Here is a 20,167-nt window from a genome sequence, read left to right as displayed (position 1 = left end):
CTGTAGCCATAACTTCATTTTAGGTAAGTGATGTGTTTTCATGATCTTGATGAAAGTGGAATTGCTTTGAATAAGCAGAAAAGAAAGCCTAACTTTAACAAAAAATTGTTAAATTGAGTTTTGGATTTACATCATATATTAAATACCCGCCTAAGGTTGCTCTCTTTTTAAAACTAGCTACTGTTCTTAATCAGGTTACATCTACTACGATGATGCGTGATTGGGAGTTAGTCACAGGAGACAGGTTCACTTTCTACATCATTTGGTCTTTGCTTTACTTATATTTTAAATCACAGAAGGTCAGATACTGCTTGATATTCATACACCCTGCACAGCACAAGAAAAGTGCAAAGACTCTCTTCCCTCATGAAACTCTGACAACTTACAGGCTAATTGCCTGTGGGTGAATTCAACACATATTAAATCTTTTTATACCAGAACAAGCCCTCACTCCAACAAATATTAAGATCCTGAAAACACTCAGATAAGGACAAATATGTAAGAAAAAAATAGTCCCACATGCCATCAACTATGCCATCAATAATACAAAATATTTTACACCACTTGCACCTGAGTTGAAGAGTGGAAAAGAGAGGGAGACTCTGTCAGTGCAAGAGAATGATTCATGTGACCACTTTGTCTTAATTACTCAGAACAAGCAGTTTGTTGCTGTTTAGTGAAGAACAAAGATATCAGCGTCCCCTGACAGAAAAATAAATAGCCATCATGGTGGTGAAGATGATGATGACTGCCAGCACAACAATCAAAATCCGGTTTTGGATGATCCTGGAAAAAAGCAGAAGAGACAGAAAAAAATGCAGTGAATAAAACAAAATAAATCAAAACAGCAGAATAGATATAAAAATTATAAAATGAGGTGTACAAAAAAAACTGGAGAAAAGACATATGCCCACAAATTCAGTATTCCCTCTACCATTTTGTTATCTTGATTATTTTTTACTTCTCCCAATTTCCAGTGCTTCCAACTGTATCTTTATGTAGCTACTAAATCCAACTTTTGTATTCATGAAAGAAGTAGATTTTTCTGAATTATGCATACATTTATATACATTTTAGAATAAATTAAATAAATTATGTTACAATTTATTAACCTTCTAAGAACAAATTAAAAAAAATAGCATTCAGTCAATGCAATCCAAGCAGGGTGGTCTATAATAGTAAATATCATTATATATTTTAAAATCATTCTCAAATCTTCAGTAGTTTTAATCTGAAAAGAAACAATTTATTAATTTTCAAGGGATTTTACTATTAAGGAACAAGATTTCAAGGAAACACATGTCAATGAGATACTCACTTGTACTAAAATACCAAGGGAAAAGTACAAAAGATAGTTTTGAAGAAAAGGATGATATAAAGAAGCAAGTGTCAAACTGTGAAGCTTATGTTGTAAAAGCATCTCTTGTCTCTGTAGCATACCTTTACTTATGGTAATAGGCAATGTTACATTTCTATGCAGTATGAAAAAAATGAAGATTAGTGAAAATAAAAAATGCCAGAAGTAGAAAGTCCTAATATTTTCCCATTATTTGTTGGGAGAAATTCCTGCTTCTAAAATCAGTCATCACGTCACTTCAGATTCTTCCTAAAATTAATAGGTCAATTAAAATTACTAAATCAAGAAACAGTACAATTTGGGACATTTTACACGAGGATTTTGGATTGTAAGAATTCACTGTTTGTTATTCCATTTTCACAGAGAAGGAAGAATATTTTCACAGGCTCTTCATAAATAGGGAGTTTTGCAAAACACACTTGTACATGAAGCTTATCATCAGAATTGGGGAAAAAAATTGGAGAAAAAAATCTCAACAACCAAGTGCAATAAAAGCACCCCAAGTTATAATTTTTTTTTCTCATACTTCTGCAAGACAAAACAAAACAAAGTCTGCAAGAACCAAACAATGGTAAGAAGAGGTAAAACTGTGTTTTGTGAAACATCAAATCTAGTACAACTTGAAGACAGGGAGTGTAATGTGTTAAAATGAGCATATTTCACGCAGTGAAAGAGACAAGAAACTCCAGAGAGCAGAGGGGAGTTTTTCTTGGTAAATGTTTTTCATTTGGATGCGGGTGGATATACATATAAATTATACTGGGAAGTGTAAAGAAAAATGCAGTTTTAACCAACTCCAGCTCTCTCCTTGCTTACCCCCCACCTAAAGGAAAAGCAGTAAATGGATGGATGAAAACTGTCACATCAGACAGACACCCTCCCCTGTGACACTCTAAAAGGACTAGCTCTCTATCCTCCTGACAGGTTACAAAATGATCACATTTGCTGACACGTCTTCCGCAAAACTGCTTTAGTGTTTGTGTCCACTTTCCTAGCAGGAGATGAATGGGCTGCTTTGTCCTCATTTATCACTTAAAGCTGAACTAAGATCTGTCTCGTTTATTTTTCCCTTCCTCACTAGAAAGGCTCAACCACAGCATTAATTCTTTCGCGATGACAGCTAATTCAAACTTAACAGGCAATATTTACTCTGCCAAAAGGATGAGGAGGAGGGAGGGATGTTTCTCACTCTTTTTTTTCCCTAAAAAAAAAAAAAAAGTGTAGCAGGCTAACAAAATAAAGCTAATTAAGGGCTTTTGGTTCTTGTTGGTTTGCACTTCAATTTAACACCTGAACTTACAAGCTTCTCTTTTGTGGCGGGGTGTGACATTCTCTGCCAAACACCTGATAACAAACGATTTGCCCAGGCAAATGCATGAAAACCAGAATATATATTTACTCACTCGCCCTCATCTCTCCTGAAAGGACACTCAGCAAAATTGAAACTCAGCAGAGAAATAGATTAAAAGCATGAAAACTCTTAAAACATTCAGCCTTAAGTAATACACAGTGCAGCTGGCTTGACAACCATTTTATTTGTGGGATGTGGGCCCCAAGGCATCCATAATGCTAATTTACAAAGGATTAACTGTGAGTGAAACTCGCTTAATCTAACACATAGTTAGGCAAAGGCATACATAACATACTGAGTGTTTAAATCAACTCCTCCTATCTCTGGCCCACCGAAAAAATCATTGCATTGTCTGAGAAGCAAAACTAAAGAAAAAGAAAAAAGAAGCATGAAGTCCCCCAAATCATCATTATTTTTAATATTTATTTTTAATACCCTGTCAGTACACACCTGATTGCAAGATTATTTAATCAGTGTCCGTGTCTCTAAAATCCTTTTCAAGAAAACACTGAGTGAGGTAAGCCACCACCTGTATCTGCTAATTGAAGGTTCACTTACGGTGTGAATCTAGGAAATACATATCAAAGTTCAATTTCTAGGAATCTGAATTAGTCTGCACAGTGCAGCAAAAGAATATCATATTAAAAGGAACAAATTAATCATGAAATAGGATGGATGTTATCAACAGATTCCTACACTGAAGCATTATATACTTTTAATATTCAAGTCCACAGTTAAAGATTAATTTTATATCTTTAAAAAAAGAATAACATTGAGTTTTACTGTTTTCCTTTCAAGTGAGCAAGTAAAATTAAACTAAGTGCATACTGTCCAGGGGATGGGGCTGGGAGGAGAATGACAGAGCTCTCTGGCAGCAGCCAGACAGTCCCAAGGAGGACTCGGTGGTGCCTGTTGAAATCCAAGTCTGGGAGCTGCTGCTAAGACAGAGAACACAAGTTCTGGGTGTCAGCACATCTCAGATCTCAAAGTCAACAGGCAAGGACGACCCTTTAGAGTAATGAAAAAAGGAAGAGGAAAGGGGGTTTTGAGTGATCCAAGACAGTCAAGCCAGCTCACAGTTGTAGAACAATGGTTGGCATTGGCAGGACCCATCTGTAGGGAAGCCTATAGTACTGTCACAGCCAGACACTGCCAGTGGGTATTGCTCTAGGCAAAGCATCAAGGAATTTAAGTGGGGGAGGGAGTGATAATACCAAAGGAAAAGAAAATGGGGCCTAAACTCGCTACAAAAAAATCCCAAAGGCTAACATGCTCACAAGAAGCAGATGATAGTCTTTTATCTCTATTACACCTTAAATTCAACAAAATCTGGTGAATGAGAAAGCCCAGATTTTTCTTTGAAAATGCAAAGCATGTTTACAGGGTAAATAATTTAGGAAAGAATATATACTTGAAAGAAGACACCCATTGAAACATCCATGGCTAAAATGCCTGAAGGCAAAAACTTGTGCATTTGCATGCTGCATTTTATTAAGTTAGCACACTGTAGCTTTAAAAGAATGCATGGCCAAATTAAGAGGAATGTGTGACTGAAACATCAAGGATTCCTCAAGTTTACATTATGAATCACAGTGCTGTTGATATGAGATGAATTAACCATTTAGTCGATGCAGCTTAGGCACTGAATTCACACCAATTTCTGCTGGAGCCCTGTGTGGGAGCTCGTTAACAGCCAATGTCTACTGTTCCTTTCATACTCGAGGCTCTAGGAGCACAAGGGCTCATTCTACTTTGAGTCAGAAGAGACAAAAAATCTGTGCTTTTAACCAAGCTCCATCCAGTTTATTATGGACAGCAGCCCGAAATATTTGGGTGCAAACCACACAGAAACCGTAACTAAAGCAGATGCAAGGGTAGCGTTAGCTGACGCACTGGAAGAGCACTCTGGACTACTAACAACACAGAAAGCACATCCCTCTCCTCTCGAGTTTCCTTCTGCTCCACCTTTCCAGATGCCTGACCCTTACGGTCACAGTGCCTAATCTCCAAGCACCGCTGTGCTGGAGGGTGCCTACAGCCAGTGCCAAACTCAGGGCAACACCTGCTTTTGAGGATCACCTCCCTGCTGCACAGGGCAACCACCGCTCTGCAGAACAGGTCCCACATGTGCTACCAAACACTGATGCTCCTGGAAAATCCATTCCCCTCACTGCTGCCCCGACAGAAATTGTGCTGCCTTTCCACATTTCAAACCCCCAAAGGATTCGCGCCTGTCCATGGCTTCACACACACACGTGCACACAATGGGTCTACCTCTGTTTGTGCCATGTTTAGATCTGCTCCATATAAACACAAAGCAGCTCCCAAATAAGCTCTTGCAAACCTTACATTAAGGATGCCAACCGTGTTTAAACCTTTCTATGAAACTGCATTCATTAGCAGGGGAGTGCACGACATCTATATGGGTTCAGCCTGATGTCTTGCACATGTCTTGGTGCCTGATTGACCAGCATTGAATAATGATGCCTTGCCATTAAGCACTGATGGTACAATAACAATTGTCATGAAAATCAGCAATCACGGTAACATGTTAACAAAATGCAGGATATAAACGAACCAGTGCAGACTCTGGGTGCATAAAGAGTGTGTCCTTAACTTGAGGACTACAAATAAAATACTGCAAAAAATTTCCTACAGAAGCTCAACTCTGACACTGATACAAATGAAAAAAAAAAAAAACGAAACCAAACAAATGGCTTGGGGGATCAGTTAGCACACATTCATTACAACACAGGGCTTTATTCTTAAAGGAGGCATCTTGAAAAATAGTGTCCTCAAGAACACAGACTGATTGATGACAGAGCACTGTCCAACAGTGTTTCACTGTAATATGTATTTATGATTTAACTAGAAGTGATTCCTATCAGTTTACTGCACAGAAAGGGTTTCTCTGTACACAGAATCACATCTTAAATGGTCACTTTGAATACTTGGCTGTTGCATTTTTTTGTGCCCTTTTATTTCTGATTGGCAGTTTTTGCTAACATGAAAGAAAATAGGTGCATGCAAATCAGTGGCAAGCGATTTTTAAGTGTCCAATATTCATGTGCAAATCAGCAGATTCAAACAAACACTAAGTGTGGGTCTAGTCTAGGCAAAAACATACCAGGCAAAATTAAATGTGCATTTAAAGTAATACAACTATACTCACATAGCTTCTGGACAGACACAATTATTACTATATATAAGGACATCCTTGTTACGATGAGTTTTCAAATGGAAGCACTAAACCCCACACAGGGGAATAAAATGTTATGATTGGTAAAGCAAAGCCTTAGATATATAATGATAAATCTCAAGTTCAGGGTATCTGGGGGCTGTTCAATCATTCACATCTTCAGGTTCAAGAATGCTGTTCTTAAATAAAAGCAACTGAAAAGAATGAGACAGGCTGTGGCAAAATCATAAAGACATGGCAACCTACTGTAATAAAAGAGCAAGAGAACATTGCCTAGAAGAATTACAGCTGGCTGGCAGTATCTGACTCGAGACATTTTTCATCATTAATGACTGAAATTAGCAAACAGAAATACCAGTGAAAAAAATATCTGCACAACTTGCATATGATTCCTTGGCCCTCCTCTAGTGACCATGGGAAAAGTGACGAATTTGGAAAACACTCAAGTTTTTTTCCTCTTCCTCACCACAAACTCTGAACATATGTCTATGTTTTCATGTTCTCGAGCCAGAAGACCTAATTACATTGTAATTGACATTGTATATTTAGATGTGAATAGGCTTTGGGAGTGGTGGAGAGGGGATGGGACCCCCTCATGGCTTACTGGGGACAAAAAGACAACACTTCCTGAGGTCCACCTTCAGTCTGCACACTGTTCCTGGCAGAATCCTCTTCCATGTCCTCTGAATTCCTTCCCAAAGTTGCCTCTTTGTAAGAAGTTGGGAAAATCCATAAAAATTGCTGAAAGTTGAACAGATAACAAAATGAAACCCTCAAAAACAGAGGGCTGGTGATTAAAAAAGGGGCTTCTTCTAGCTGATTTTCTAGCAGGGTTTAGTGAAAGAGCCAGGCCATACAGGGCACCTAGGATTTTGTTGATAGGACTGAGGAATTGTGCAGTGCTATGTCCTCTAGTTTAAAAGTTCAGTCTTAAGGACTGGGGCTGTCTACTTGTAATAACATGGATACCAATCTCTAGTTATAATATTACACTCAAACCACATCAATGTGTTTCCACCTGGGCCCTGAATGAAAGAATGAGTCATGTAATAACAGGTGCAGGGAAGTAGTCACACTATCCCACTTTAAACATCTAAATTATATCTAGCTAATCTCTCTCAGCTCCCTGTATATAAGCTCAAATCCTGCTCTGAACTGCCCTCTCTTTCTCCTGGCCATATGGGCACCCTAGCAGTGCTGGTCAGCTAGGTTAGGTGCCTACAACATAGGAATGAATATCTCTAAAGCTTGAACATGAGGCCCAGGCAAGAAAGCTTGCTAGCTCTGAAGGCAGAATCATACAGAAAGGCACTGGCATATTGTAAAGTGTGTGTAATCTCCCATCAATCAGAAATATTGCAGAGATGAAACTCACCAGTGAAGCAGAAGATGCTAATCAATAATTAGACAGTAAAGACCTTGATCCATCATCTCTTTTTAATGGATCCTATATTTGCACATTAAATTTTGACCAGAAGCAAATATACTTTTCCTTTGACAGTTTTTCTGGAGGAGTAAAAGAAAGGATATCCCTCTGTTGGCTGAATGCCTGCTGAAACACATTGGCCTTCCTTGACTCAACTATGTTTTTACCTTGCTGTGTCATCTTCTGACAACCTTGCCATATATTAAAACTTAAAATTATTTTGACTATATCTGATAGTTAAAATACTTATAGAGACATTTAATTAATAATGAAGATCTTGCAACACATTTCAAATGAACAGCATTGGAGTATAGTGTTATTTGGTAGCCATCAGGGCTTGCATGGGCCTTCTCTCAAGGAGCTGGCAGTCTCAGGAAGTGAAAATTGTACCCAAGTGATCAGTGGGGTGTGTGGGGAGGGAGAGGGGACTGACTGGCCTGAGATGGAGAGAGATCTACAGGAACAATTGGAAATCAAATGTGGTAACAGGGAAAGCCCTATTGAGGACCTCATAGATGCGGGACTAAAGGTCAAAACACAAAATTGAAGGGCGCTGAAAATCTTGTACTAGTCAGATTTTACTCATTGCTTATTTTAAAAACACATGGGAAGGCATTTCTGAAGGATGAAAAGTACCCTTCTGCTCCTGAGACCCTGACATGGGACTTTTCTCTACATGGTTTTGATGCAACTTCAGCTTTCTGCCATCTCCATGTCCACTCCTTCCACAGAGGGAATCAATTGGGTTGTGACTGTCACTAGGAGGCACAGCGAGGGTTCTGGGGCCATGGAAACTCACCCACCAAAACGGGAGAGGGACTAACTCATTTCATGCAAAGCACAGGCAACCCCAGATCCCTCTGGCAAGTCTCAATGATGATCACATGCACAGTGGCAACTGCAAGTGGAAGGAGTCAAGGTTGTCTTAATCTCCAACCAGCCTTTCTCAGGGTACTGAAGTATCAAGAAGAACAAATCACACATTTAGTCACCTGAGCATGACTAAGAAGCATAGGCCTTAGCAAACATTACAAGAGCTTTAGCAAGAGCTCAGAGGGAGGGTGGATAGCCCAGCTGTCGGTGCAGGGGCATTCTTCAGCACGTCGGGTACATGAAACCCTGGTCCCCAAACAGTTAATGGGAAAAAAGAAGCGCCCCAACCCCCTCGTCAGCACTCAAAGCTAAAGCAATTATTTCTCCAGCAGAAGAAATGTATGCAAGCTATAAAATGACAAGAACGTACAAGATCTCATATTGGCTTTTATGATAAATATAGTTAAATTTACATTCTGTGCAATTTAAAGAAAACAAAAATGTCAAAAGTCTGCATCTTATCAACTTCCATAATCATTAGAAGCGACTAAAAGATATATCTTAAACAGATGAAAGGAAGTAACGTCTTTCACCCTGCCTCAATTTAATTAATGACTAATCTACAGGTTTTAGCTGTGACAAAGCTGGAGACTGGACACACACACTCTTCTTGCATTATTTTCTTCTGATTACACAATATTTGACTGGGCATCTTTTTGTATGGCAAGTTTCCCACAATTGTCTTAAAAATGTTGACCTCTTTTGTAAAAACCTGAAGGCATCTGCAGCAACTGTTCCTGAAGATCTGCTATCCAAAATGTTACCATTTCATGGCACTTCTTGAATGATAGAATAGAATTTTTTTTGGTATACATTCATTTTTTTTCAAATGCTATAAAAGAAAGGAAAACAATCATGGCTAAGGCCATTTGTGAGATGGCATTAAAAGAGCCTACTCTGAGACAGATAAAAATAATGAGAATCTTTCTGTCAAGAAGGATTTAGAAAATATCACGAGCATTATTAAAATTTAATTTTTTACTGTGCTTTTTGGTTCCCCCTTTTCCAGTGATAATGAGCAGGACTGCACACCTCCACAATGCTAGTACTTGTTTTGAGCAATAAATTCAGCCTTCCAGTCTGAAGACATTTCAGACAACAATTTTGACTGCTATAGGCTTATTTTTCAACCTTTTCTGTGCTTTGAGTCTTCCTATAAAAACCAGTTCATAAGCTAATTTTCCACAAGGCCAGTGGAACAAATAAAAATCAATTTTTGCCCAACCGGTTCAGAGAAAACCTGGGAACAGTGAAGACAGAACAGTGAAAAATAAAAAGAATCGATGTATTCACAAATGGTTTACCTGATAGAGAACTATCAAATTAGTTGTCAGGAGATACTTGCCACTATGAAAGCATTTTCTTTCCAGCATGTTACAGTATTTCTATTAGGGGAGCAGAGAAGCCTCTACTTTGTCCTGACCTCAGACCCCTTGGTTTAACAACCCCCAAATATTGGGTAAAACCACAGGGCACAAAGTCATGGTGCAAGAGCCCCTCGCAGGTCCTGCAACCAGAGGGACCTGCAAGCCCAGCTGGCTTAGGGTGGGTGTAAGTCTCCATGATCTCCTGCAAGGCACAGAGATTCCTGTCTCACAGAAGGCAGGGAGGCATTCATGACCTCAGGCCAACCTTGTCAAGAGGAATTTGGTCCATCAAGAGAGGGAAAAAATTGTAAAAAACACCACCCAGGCTTCCCCCCTCTGTTAAAACCCCAAGTGTTCAGGACCACGCTGAAGACTAAGCAGTTTAATCTCTTGGACAGCAGAACACAAATTTCTCCAAAGATAGGAATCCCATTTGTAGACTTCAAAACTTTTCAGAATCTCAAGGACAACTCAGGGCACAGGCTTTAATATCGTGGCCCAATCCATTTCATCATCTTCCCCACTAATTGGGCAAGTGCTCCCAAAACTGCCATACTGAGAAGGGATGGGATAGGTGCTCATGTCTGTCAGTCTGCAGCCAGAAAAATTTGTCTGGAAAATTGATTGAAGAACAGAATCTGTTTTTAATACAAATTAACCATCAATGCTGTGGAAATAAAGCAAATTTATAAATTACAAGCTTAAATAATAAGGAAGCTATTTTTAAGTACCTATAATCTCCACTCTGGTATGTAGCATTTTATACACTCCTTTATTTTTATGAGTTGGCATTAGAATGTGACTCATTTTAACAGAAAAAAAAAAGGATTAACTACGTTACTCAGAAGTAAAGCTCCATATTACCTATTTAAAATATTGTAACACGCCATGGAGACATCATTTCTAGGGCCAAACAAAACATTACTCAATGAAGAAATGGCATGAAATATAAAATATTCAGCAGAGGAAGGGTATTTGGAGCTAAGCAGTTTCACTGCCAATAAACAGCATCATAATAAATAGTGTGCATGTAGGAAAAAATAAGTATACCTGTTCTTCACTATTTGAGATGTAACACCTTAGTGGGGGAAACAAATAAAGATACTACTCTTCCACTAAGCACATGCAGGGAAAAACTAAAACCACCACACATTTTGATTCTGAATCTCTTACAACTGATGCTAATTTGCTTATGATATCTGCCTGATTTAGAGCTAATCTTCTGTAAATTAACTCCTAATGCTGTCTGAAATAATCCTCTTAATGCTGGTCTGTCTTGAGTACTTTATATCAAACACCATGAAATGCACAAGCGTACACAAGGCGTTCAGCAGCTGCAGTGCTGGTGGCTGCTCAAGAGTATTTGCTGTGCCATGAAGGCACAGAGCTGTGGGGCCCTGGGGCAGCCTGGGGACAGCTCTGGTTGTCCCCTCGGAAGGGGACAGCAAGGCAGAGCCGTGTCCCACCACTGCTGGCCACCAGAGAGAGGAGGAGGCTCTTTGTCTGCTGACAAAATGGTGCAGGGGGGTCCGGCTCCGCGCTCCAGAGCTCCCACCTCCAGCAGCACATGATAATGAGGAGAAGTAAACGGCTCGGGCTTCGAGATTTCCCAGCAATGAGATCTGTGTTAAACAGCACTAATTATCAGCTGGAAGCCTAATCTGATAACGGGTCTGAGAAGACAGAGACAGGCCATTTTGTTTCTTCAGTGGAGGAAAATATTTTTAAGGGTGTTGCTTCAGCATCGGCAAGCTTAATAATTATTGTCACTGTGCTTACAATTCTGTATTCAAACATTCAGTTTTTCTGCTAAATCCACTCGAACAATTTTCTCCTCAACATTAATTTAATGATAGAGCCAAAAACCTAATTGATATTGGTGAGCAATGCAATACAAACACATTATTTTCTTGCGTTTTGAAACATGAATGGCAGACACAACTTTGACTGAATAGACTTCTTTATGTTTTAACAGACAGTTTATTGGCCCAGACTCCTACATATAAAAAGCACAATCCCAAAAGCAATACATTTTTAATTGAAAAATTAATGTATTTTTACTATGTACAGGTAACTTTGTCAGGTAAAGGGCTTTTAAAACAATTTTAATTCATGGAATGTTGTTTAGAAATTATATTCTCACCATAGCAAGTGCTTATAGGAAGGTATTAAAAGAAAAAAATCTATTGTTTAAACCATACTTTATTGGAACTTGCTTTTTTAATATATTGAAGAAGAGATAAAGCACAGTGATCACTGAGCTGTATGTGTCCAACAGCCCTTCAAGAGACTTGTGGAAATGTATAAAACAAGCAGTGATACAATCCTTTGCCAAACACTGTCATAAATTTTTTATTTGGCAGCTAACATTCTCACTAGCTTTCTTGGCAGCAATTGGGACCTTTAGCAAGAAAGGTGCAGGAGAAAAATACCTTGTTTAGAGATGTTTTCAACACTTTCTGGGATTTTTCAGAACTTCTGCCTGCAGCATATTTTACAACCACAGTCTCCAGTCACCTGATGAGTGGGTGGTGGTTTTAAACTTTTTTTTTTTTTTTAACATAGACAGCCTACTACTTCCCTCTGGCCTTCAGCCTAGGATGTGAGCGTGTGGAATGGGGCTATGTGTTCCACAGAGATACAAGTGGTTGCTCCTCTCTGTCTAGACAAAAAAACTTGAAAATAATATCAGAATGTACCTTTCATTGCTCCTGATACTATCTGTATCTTATTCCCGGATGACAGAGATAAATGAAAGTCAAACATATGCTGATTACTTTTGCATTTTTCTCAGGAGATATCTGCAGAAGAGCTGGTCACAGGTGCAGCTGTCCTGGCCAGCCAGTGGGTTGCTGAGAAACAGAACTGGGAAACAGATTTCTGTGCCCAGGTCCAGAGGGTTTTTTTTTGTTTGTTTGCTTGTTTTCCTTTAATATCCTGAACTTAACATCTGATGCATTACCTTCCTCTATGAGCCCAGATGTGCTGATGTATGTGTCTTACCAATTCACTTATGGAAAAGATATTCTATATTTTGGTATTTCATCATTTCAGAATAAAAAGAAGATGAACATACTTTACATTTCAGCAACTGCCTCCAAAACTTTCACAGCATTAAGATACATTTCAGTTCTTCACATGAACAGAAAGGAAACAGTTTTCAACAGATGAGGACAAGAAAAGCACCTTATCTGCCTCAAATGAGAAAGGCTGGAATTTGGTTTTAGACAGCACACATTGCTTTAAACACAGGCCTAATTAAAGTAATGCTGTTACAATTACAAACACAAACTAAAAGGCTTCCCCACAGCCTGTGCTCCAGTTTTGCCTGTGTTTACCAGGGGCATCACCCCTCGAGAAGGTTTCAGAGCCCACACAGACATCTAGTGGCAGGTGAGGACACTGCACGGTGGCACCGCCACCTGGCACAGCCCGCGGGGACCTGAAGCCGTGCCAGGGCTGAGGTGAGCTGGCTTTGCTCCGGCTGTGGTTGGGCAACCCAGCAGGGAAAGATGCGCTGCTCCCTCCGTGCCATCCCAGCAGCCGTGGAGAGACAGCTGCTCTCTGGCAACTCTGGCTTCCCAAATTTACATTACTATTGATTCTCTTCAATTAAATCAGAGCTCTTTTTTGTCTTTCTGAGTACCTTTAAATGCCTCTCCCCTTGCTACTATTTTATCTTACTTAAAAACTGCAGAGGCTAATTATGTAGCATCATTTGAAAGTCTCTCTGAGCGTGGCTATGCACAATGCAGCTGACTGGAACACACCGGGGCAACGAGACTTTACAGACAGCAAAACACACACGATGAGCAAGACCAGTCAATAATAAATTCTAAATGGTTGGAGGAGGAATATGACTTGCTCCACAGTCCACATCAATCAATGGAAAGATGCCTAAAACTTCAGTGGGGTTTGAGTCCCACATCTGCAAAGGAGATCAAGCGTCAGCTCTGCACAGAGTTGTAAGAGATCAGTGCCCTGATTCTGCTCTGTTACACCATTTAAAATCAAGCAGTACTCAGTGGTGTCATAACCCTGTACATCTGTGTCAGACCCTGTGTTGCAAGGACAGACTCGATGCCAAGAATGCAAAACAGATGTTGCTTTCCTAATGTTTTCTTGTTGTCCTTTAAGTTGTTTTCATGGGGCTCTGTTTTCATTTTGGGGAGCAAAACAGGTCGACACGACTTTTCAGAGGACAGACTGGAGGAAAGCTTCTGCATCTTCCTTTTTTATTTTGTGTGCATGTGTGAATATGCAGAGGCTTTGAGTTACAACTGGGAAAAAAATATATATATATATATTTTTTTAAGCTTCATTTGAGCTATGCTTAGTTCCCTTGGGGCAAAGGGAAAGGTAGCTATTTGTGGATGGGAAAAAGAGCTTTTGTGAACAGCAAAACTGCATCACCAAACGGCTTAAGAAAAAGATTTTTTTGAAGTTATTTTTTACTACTACTTTAAGAGGAAACAGGGATAAATATATCTTTTTTGCATGTTGACTCATTAACAAATTTAGCAATAAACACCTTGCAATTAAGTCCACTAGTTTACTGCTATCCAGAAGTTTCTCAATACTCTGCACAGAAGGTTTTGGAAAACACATAACTAAGAAATGGTGAAGGCAAATCCCAACAGCTTGCTCAAGCAAATCTAGCCAAGGCTTAAACTCACTTCTGAACACTGAAATTCGAGATGCTGTATCAAATAAGCAGCTCTTTTTCCCTGAAGAGAAGAAACTGGGTGTAGCTAACCTAGTGCATAATAGGTTTATTCTCATTCACAAAACAGGAATTACTTTATGGCCCCAAAGTAAAACTAGCAGAGAAATATACTGGCAGATTTGCTGCAGATGTGTGTTGTGACACGTATGCAGGGAATCTGCTATTAATCACACGCTAAGATTTTAATATTATGTAGGGTAATGCAGGCAATCATTATGGTGGAGGTTCTGGATGCATAACAGCCTAACCCACAAATGGGACTTTTAAATTTTACTCATTTGAGCTCACTCTCACACTGCACCAGTTGAATTCCCTGGTTCATCCCCCGCCTCTCCACTACATACATTTATTTCAATATCTATTGTGCTTTTCTTTTTGTGCTTGTCCTCCGCTTCTTTTCTTGAGACACGACAGTTGTTGGGGAAAGTGCAGCTTTTCAATTCTCCCATTTGCCAGACTATGACAGGAATGTTCTTGTTAGAGGGGCTGTTTGTGAGACCCCTGGACATGTACCCAGCACAGGAAACAGTCTGGCTCAAATGCTGGAAAAGCCATTCTTCACCTGAATCCTTCAAAATTTGTGTCTGAACATAACTAGGACCTATGTATCCATACCCGGGCTGAGATTACTGCAGACAATTATACTGTGGAAATGCATTATTCTGACAAAGCAATCAATCACGTTATTTCTCACAATTTCAGTTCACCCCTAAAATTTTCCTTACCTCCAAAGCCAGCTGGATATTATATTACTGAAGCTGTTGAAAGGGTGTAACACTAACCATGAAGCCAAAGGCCACTAAAACTATGCAATGCATAAATTTTTATTGTTTGCTCAGCATTGAAATCTCATTAGGGCTCATAACTCATTGGCGCACTGCAAACATTTGCATCTGCTGATCATGAGAACTTGGACGGAATGTACACCTTTGGCTAATTTACTTGTTATGTTTTTAGATGAGACTGTGTTGCTTTTTATTTTCTTTTAAAAAGTCCTTATGCAGTTGTGAGTCAAATGTCCACTTTTTAAACTGAATACATGAAAACTTTCATTTGCAGTTTCTCAAGGTTGTTCTGTTGCTGGCAATGTTCATGATCATCATTTTACAAAAGCTTCATTTGACTTAGTATTCAGGGTAGTCATTGTTTGAAAACTGTGCCCCATAGAGCATTTCACTTCATTCATCCTTTCTGTTTTATGCAGCCACATTTTAATTAGATTAAAATTTGTCCTCCAATTAGCTTTCATTAAAGTTTATAGATTACAGGAAAAATCTCCACTGAGTTGCGCTTCAAAACTGTGCCTTAAGTTTAAAATGAAATAACTGTGCAAATGAAGCTATTATGAAGATTATTACTATGCAAAAAACATCAGTCGCTTCTTGGTTTACTTATACATTTAACTCTGTAATTCATTTTGCCAACTTCAATACCTCTGTGTTCTCTAGAGTAGTCATCATAATAATACCTTACAGTTACAGGATACCTTTCATTACCAAGGATCCTTAGGGGCCTGATTCTGCATACCAGTACTCCTGCTGAAGTCCCTGGAACTATTTGAGCAAGTGCTCCTTGCTGCATGTGAACAAGAGCCCAAGTACAGGTCAAACCCTGCTTCCAGATACCCACGTAGCGTTAGTGCTGATCTGCGCAGCTCAGAATGCAAACCAGATACGAACATTATGTAAAAAGTCCTTCTGGGTGAGATGTGGCAGCTGTTTAATGGTGCATGGTTACAGGACTCACCTCTGTAAATGAGGGTGCGAGGACAGATACTTCCCCCACAGTTAAAATTGCAGAGAAAGCTGAGAATGTAATTATCCAAGGAGGAAGCGACTCCGTGGGACACTGGGGCTGGGGCTGCATCTCTGCTGTCACTCACGTCCTCAGATGTGACATTGCCAAGTATCGGATGCCCAGCCACTAATACCTCCTGCACATGCAAATCTACCATGTGCTGAAGGCAATATAAAGTTTACAGTTCACCAGCCTTATCCTACAACCAGACATTTACTCTAGAGCAACCTCTTGGTGGAACACAAGGGACTCCATGTCGGAGCAGGGCACCACAGAAATGGATCTGTTTGCAGGAAATTCCCTCCCAATAGCAAGAGCTATAAATATATACATATAATTAAAAATAAAGAGAGAGAGAGAGAGAGATGTAGCCAATGTTTTAAAACTAAAAATAGAGACACTTGGGTTACAAAAACAAGGACCTGTCTTTGCTCTAGCAACATATTTCTGATAGGAAGAACACAGTTGAAAACAACTACTTTACTACAAATGAAATGTAGATCATTAGCATGGGATAATTATTTCAGCAAAATGCAGGAGTGTAAAAAGCAGTTTTCCCTATTTTTCATATGCTTATTGGTTGCTCAACCAGTAGTAAGTCTTCACATCCCTGTGGTAACTAGTGTTATTCCCATTTAGCAGATGGCAAAAATAAAGTTTAAGGGCGTCAAAGGCTAGAGGGGAATTTATAGTTTAAATGCTCTGACTCAAGCCAAGGCCATGTTTCCAAGATGCAAAGCAAACAGCAGCAATACTAATTTTAGGAGTCATGCTCAAGTCTGTCCCTTCCTCCACCTGTACTTCTCCTCCTGGTGCTCACTTCTGCCATCACGTTGCAGCATGCCAACCTCAGTTGTGCTGACTCATGAGCTTATGGGTCCATGTGATGAATCAGACCAAGGGATTGATTCAGGACAAAAAAAGAAAGAGAAAAATGAGAAGGGTGGAGAGGTGAGGAGAGATATTTTGCACTAGATCAATTCAATCTGAATACATTGGCAGGAAAACAGAAGTACCCATGTAAACAAGAGAGCAGCTGAATGCAGCATAGGGGCAAGAATGAGTATTTTTGTAGTATTTCTGTTGTTGATGTTGATGGTTTTGTACCACAGGACTGAGGTCCAAACCATTCTGAAATAATTCAATTTTTGTGTTTTAACTCTTTTATAACTCCTCTTCTGTTTACCTCCCTTTGCCTGCTTTGCTCTGGGGAAGATCATAATTACACCTCACTACCTTAGCTCAACAAATTTGCACAAGAAAATTCAGAAACTGCAAGTATTTGAGTTTCCACAATCAAGACCTGGAACACCAAGTTTGTCTTCTCAGTTACACTGTCTGTATTTCAGTAATTCTGCTTCATTTCCTCAATAGAATTGCCATGTTTCATAAAATACAGACAAACTAGTCATGCTTTATGTCAAGGGTGCATTTACAAATAGTTTATAAAGGATTTAGATGATTAACCATATATTAGGACAGTTAATCAAATTTAAGAGGCTATTTCAGAATTCTACAGATCAAGCAGTTATTTATAATCCTTGTTATTGCTTTCTACCTTACACCAATCCTAATGCACACCATTAGAATATTCTGCTAACTCTTTATCAATTATTTGTGTTAGCAGAAAAAATCCAAACAACAACAACAACAACAAAACAACAAATCAACCCCAAATCCTATCGTAAGGAACAGGTTAGATAATTAGGACATTGAGACTCCTAGACTAAACGAATCAGACCCAAGAATCAAATCTTTGGAGATAATTAGCCTCTGCCATGATTTAGATGCTTCAAGGTCCTTAAAAATCTCAGCCCTCATCACTGTGCACATGGGATTTAGGCAATTAAAAAAAGCAGGCAAAGTGTCATCTGAAAAGGCACAAATGCTGCAGTAACTGCAACAGCTGAGGAGCACATATTTTCTTCAAAAAACCATCGGCATCATGACAGGTTGCTTAAAGCTTCAGTGCTTCATGCTGGTTGGGAAAAAAACCAGACAATGGAAAACTTGAGGAATGTTAAATTTAACTGTTACCCGTACAAAATGTAGTTCAGCTCAGTTAGAACAGAATGAAAAGTTATTTCTTGTCATTTTATTCAGTCATTTGAAGGAGCGTCTTCTCTTTTTCATAGTTTTCATTTGGTACCGGGCATACAGAATGTTTTTAATGAAGAACTAACTACAGATCACTTTTATTGTGATATGATTTATATAGCTTAAAAAAAAAAATCTGTTCTGGAAGTATAGTGTATTTGGTGCTATTTTTGCCTAGGAATGGAAACTCGAACTGGAAATAGAGTCATTCATTCACACTTCCAGGATGACATCGCGTTGACAGGCACGCAAACTTGGAAAGGTGCTACGCAGTCACTCTTAAAATACTACACTGTATTTTTTTTCCTTCTAAGCTTCAATTAAGAAAATGTTATAGAAGGATCAGTACTTTGTGAAGGCTAAGAGTTCATCATTTGCAAGAGATCCTCTTTCAGAAGTACAAAGACAGAAAAGTCAAGGCACTAACAACTAAATAAACTGTTTTCACAACAGAACTGGCACCTTCAAGCCCCTCTGCCGTGAGGTGCTGTGCTGTCAGGAGTTCTGCTTGTTGACACTCATCTCAAAGAGCATTCCCCAGTCCCATCAGAAAGGTCATCAAGCCTTCCTGCCAGGTAGTCCGTCACTTGCCTTGGTTGGGCTTTTTTTCCCTCAATTTGAGGAGAATGAAAATCATAAAAAGTGTGAGAATATGGTTGAGGTAGATAAACTTAGAGATTCTAACAGAGCTGGAATTCTGTTGGTGCTAACAAGCCCTGAGCAAGTGATCCATGTCTGGCATGCTCTGCCAAACAAACTGCAATTACAGAAGAACCAAAAATAAAACAAGCAACTTTAAACCTCCTGAACGTGTGAGCCTGGGTCTAAGAATCATATTTGCACTTGCTCCCACAGGCTTGCTTCCAAAAGGCACACAAAACTGGAGGGACCTCTCTAATGGGAAGGAAGGAAGGAAAGTTTCCATTTGAGACCTGGCATTTTGGAATGGCAGAAAGAGCAGCTGACCCCAGGGGCTCTTGCCCCTCAGTGTCAAATTCCTACAAGAGCAGCTTGTGAGACTTGGGCTGTATCATACCTGAATCAAAACGTCAGGGCTCAAATCCACAACACAAGTCATGCTCTCTGAAACTGAGGTACATAATCCTCTTGGCTTTGCTTTCTGTTGGGCTTTTCCACCCTTTTGCATGCCTCTGCAGTGGCAATTAACATGTGCTTCCCCTTTTTGTCTTAAAGAGAAAACCTCAGCTAGGCCCAAATTTTAATGATTTCAAATGATGCGCTCTGTAACTTCCTTTGCAGCAGTTTCCTTGTTTGCTGTTGGTTCTAAAAACCCCCTTTGACCCGCTCATAAGAACACCATTTCTGTTTCTGTCATCCCAAATTAACAAATGAATGAGGAGAGGGAAACTCCCCTGTCACTCCAAACCCTCGCCCTTCAAGTCCCCCTGCCTCATTGCAGCCCTGGTGCTCTAAAATAAAGGGAGCATTAATGGGCTGAAGTTTCCATGGGACATCAGCACTTACTTAAATGATATTCTGAATCATGGGCTAGCTGGTGGTGGGCAAGGGCAGGTATTTACTTGGGGCAGTCTCTTAGGATACAATGGATTTATGGCCGTCAATTCCGAACAACACCACCATTGTCTCCTCACATTCTATCTGCCTCCATTATTCATTTGTGTTGATTTTGATTGATGAAGACACTTTAAAAAAGGAGGGGAGGAAGGAGGAGGGGGAGAGGAATACTTCAACTGTTTGGTTTCTAATTCCTGTAAATCTACAGTTCATACTGCAGAAGTACTACTCAAAAGAAATGTCAATCCCCAAATTTTGGTAAGGGGCTTTCCCTTTTAGCAGTCTCTGTTCTTTCTGAAAGAAGTGGGGTGCAAACAGCGCTTCCATGACATGCCTAATCACCATAGGGGTGGCACATCACACTTCAATCAGCCAAGAAATGTTGGGTTTTTTAATGAAAAAGTATTAAGACTTCTGCAAAACATCTTCTGCATATTA

The 20,167-nt window shown here is 39.6% G+C and overlaps 1 protein-coding gene across 4 annotated transcripts in view; it reads right to left on the bottom strand.

The window, feature by feature from the left end:
- Window positions 1-625: 625 nt before the first annotated feature.
- Window positions 626-20,167, bottom strand: part of VTI1A (vesicle transport through interaction with t-SNAREs 1A) — a 255,367-nt gene continuing 235,825 nt past the window's right edge. For all 4 annotated transcript variants that reach the window (XM_058029598.1, XM_058029597.1, XM_058029596.1 and 1 more), the window contains one exon: window positions 626-786. Coding sequence is in view for 2 of the 4 variants with exons in the window: in XM_058029596.1 (XP_057885579.1) it covers window positions 693-786 (94 nt within the window). In the remaining 2 variants the exon portion in view is untranslated. The remainder of the gene's footprint in view (window positions 787-20,167) is intronic.

This window comes from Melospiza georgiana, chromosome 8, assembly GCF_028018845.1.
Source record: "Melospiza georgiana isolate bMelGeo1 chromosome 8, bMelGeo1.pri, whole genome shotgun sequence".
Lineage (NCBI taxonomy): Eukaryota > Metazoa > Chordata > Aves > Passeriformes > Passerellidae > Melospiza > Melospiza georgiana.
Note: the sequence above shows the minus strand (reverse complement) of the source record. Positions and strands in the feature narration are given on the sequence as shown.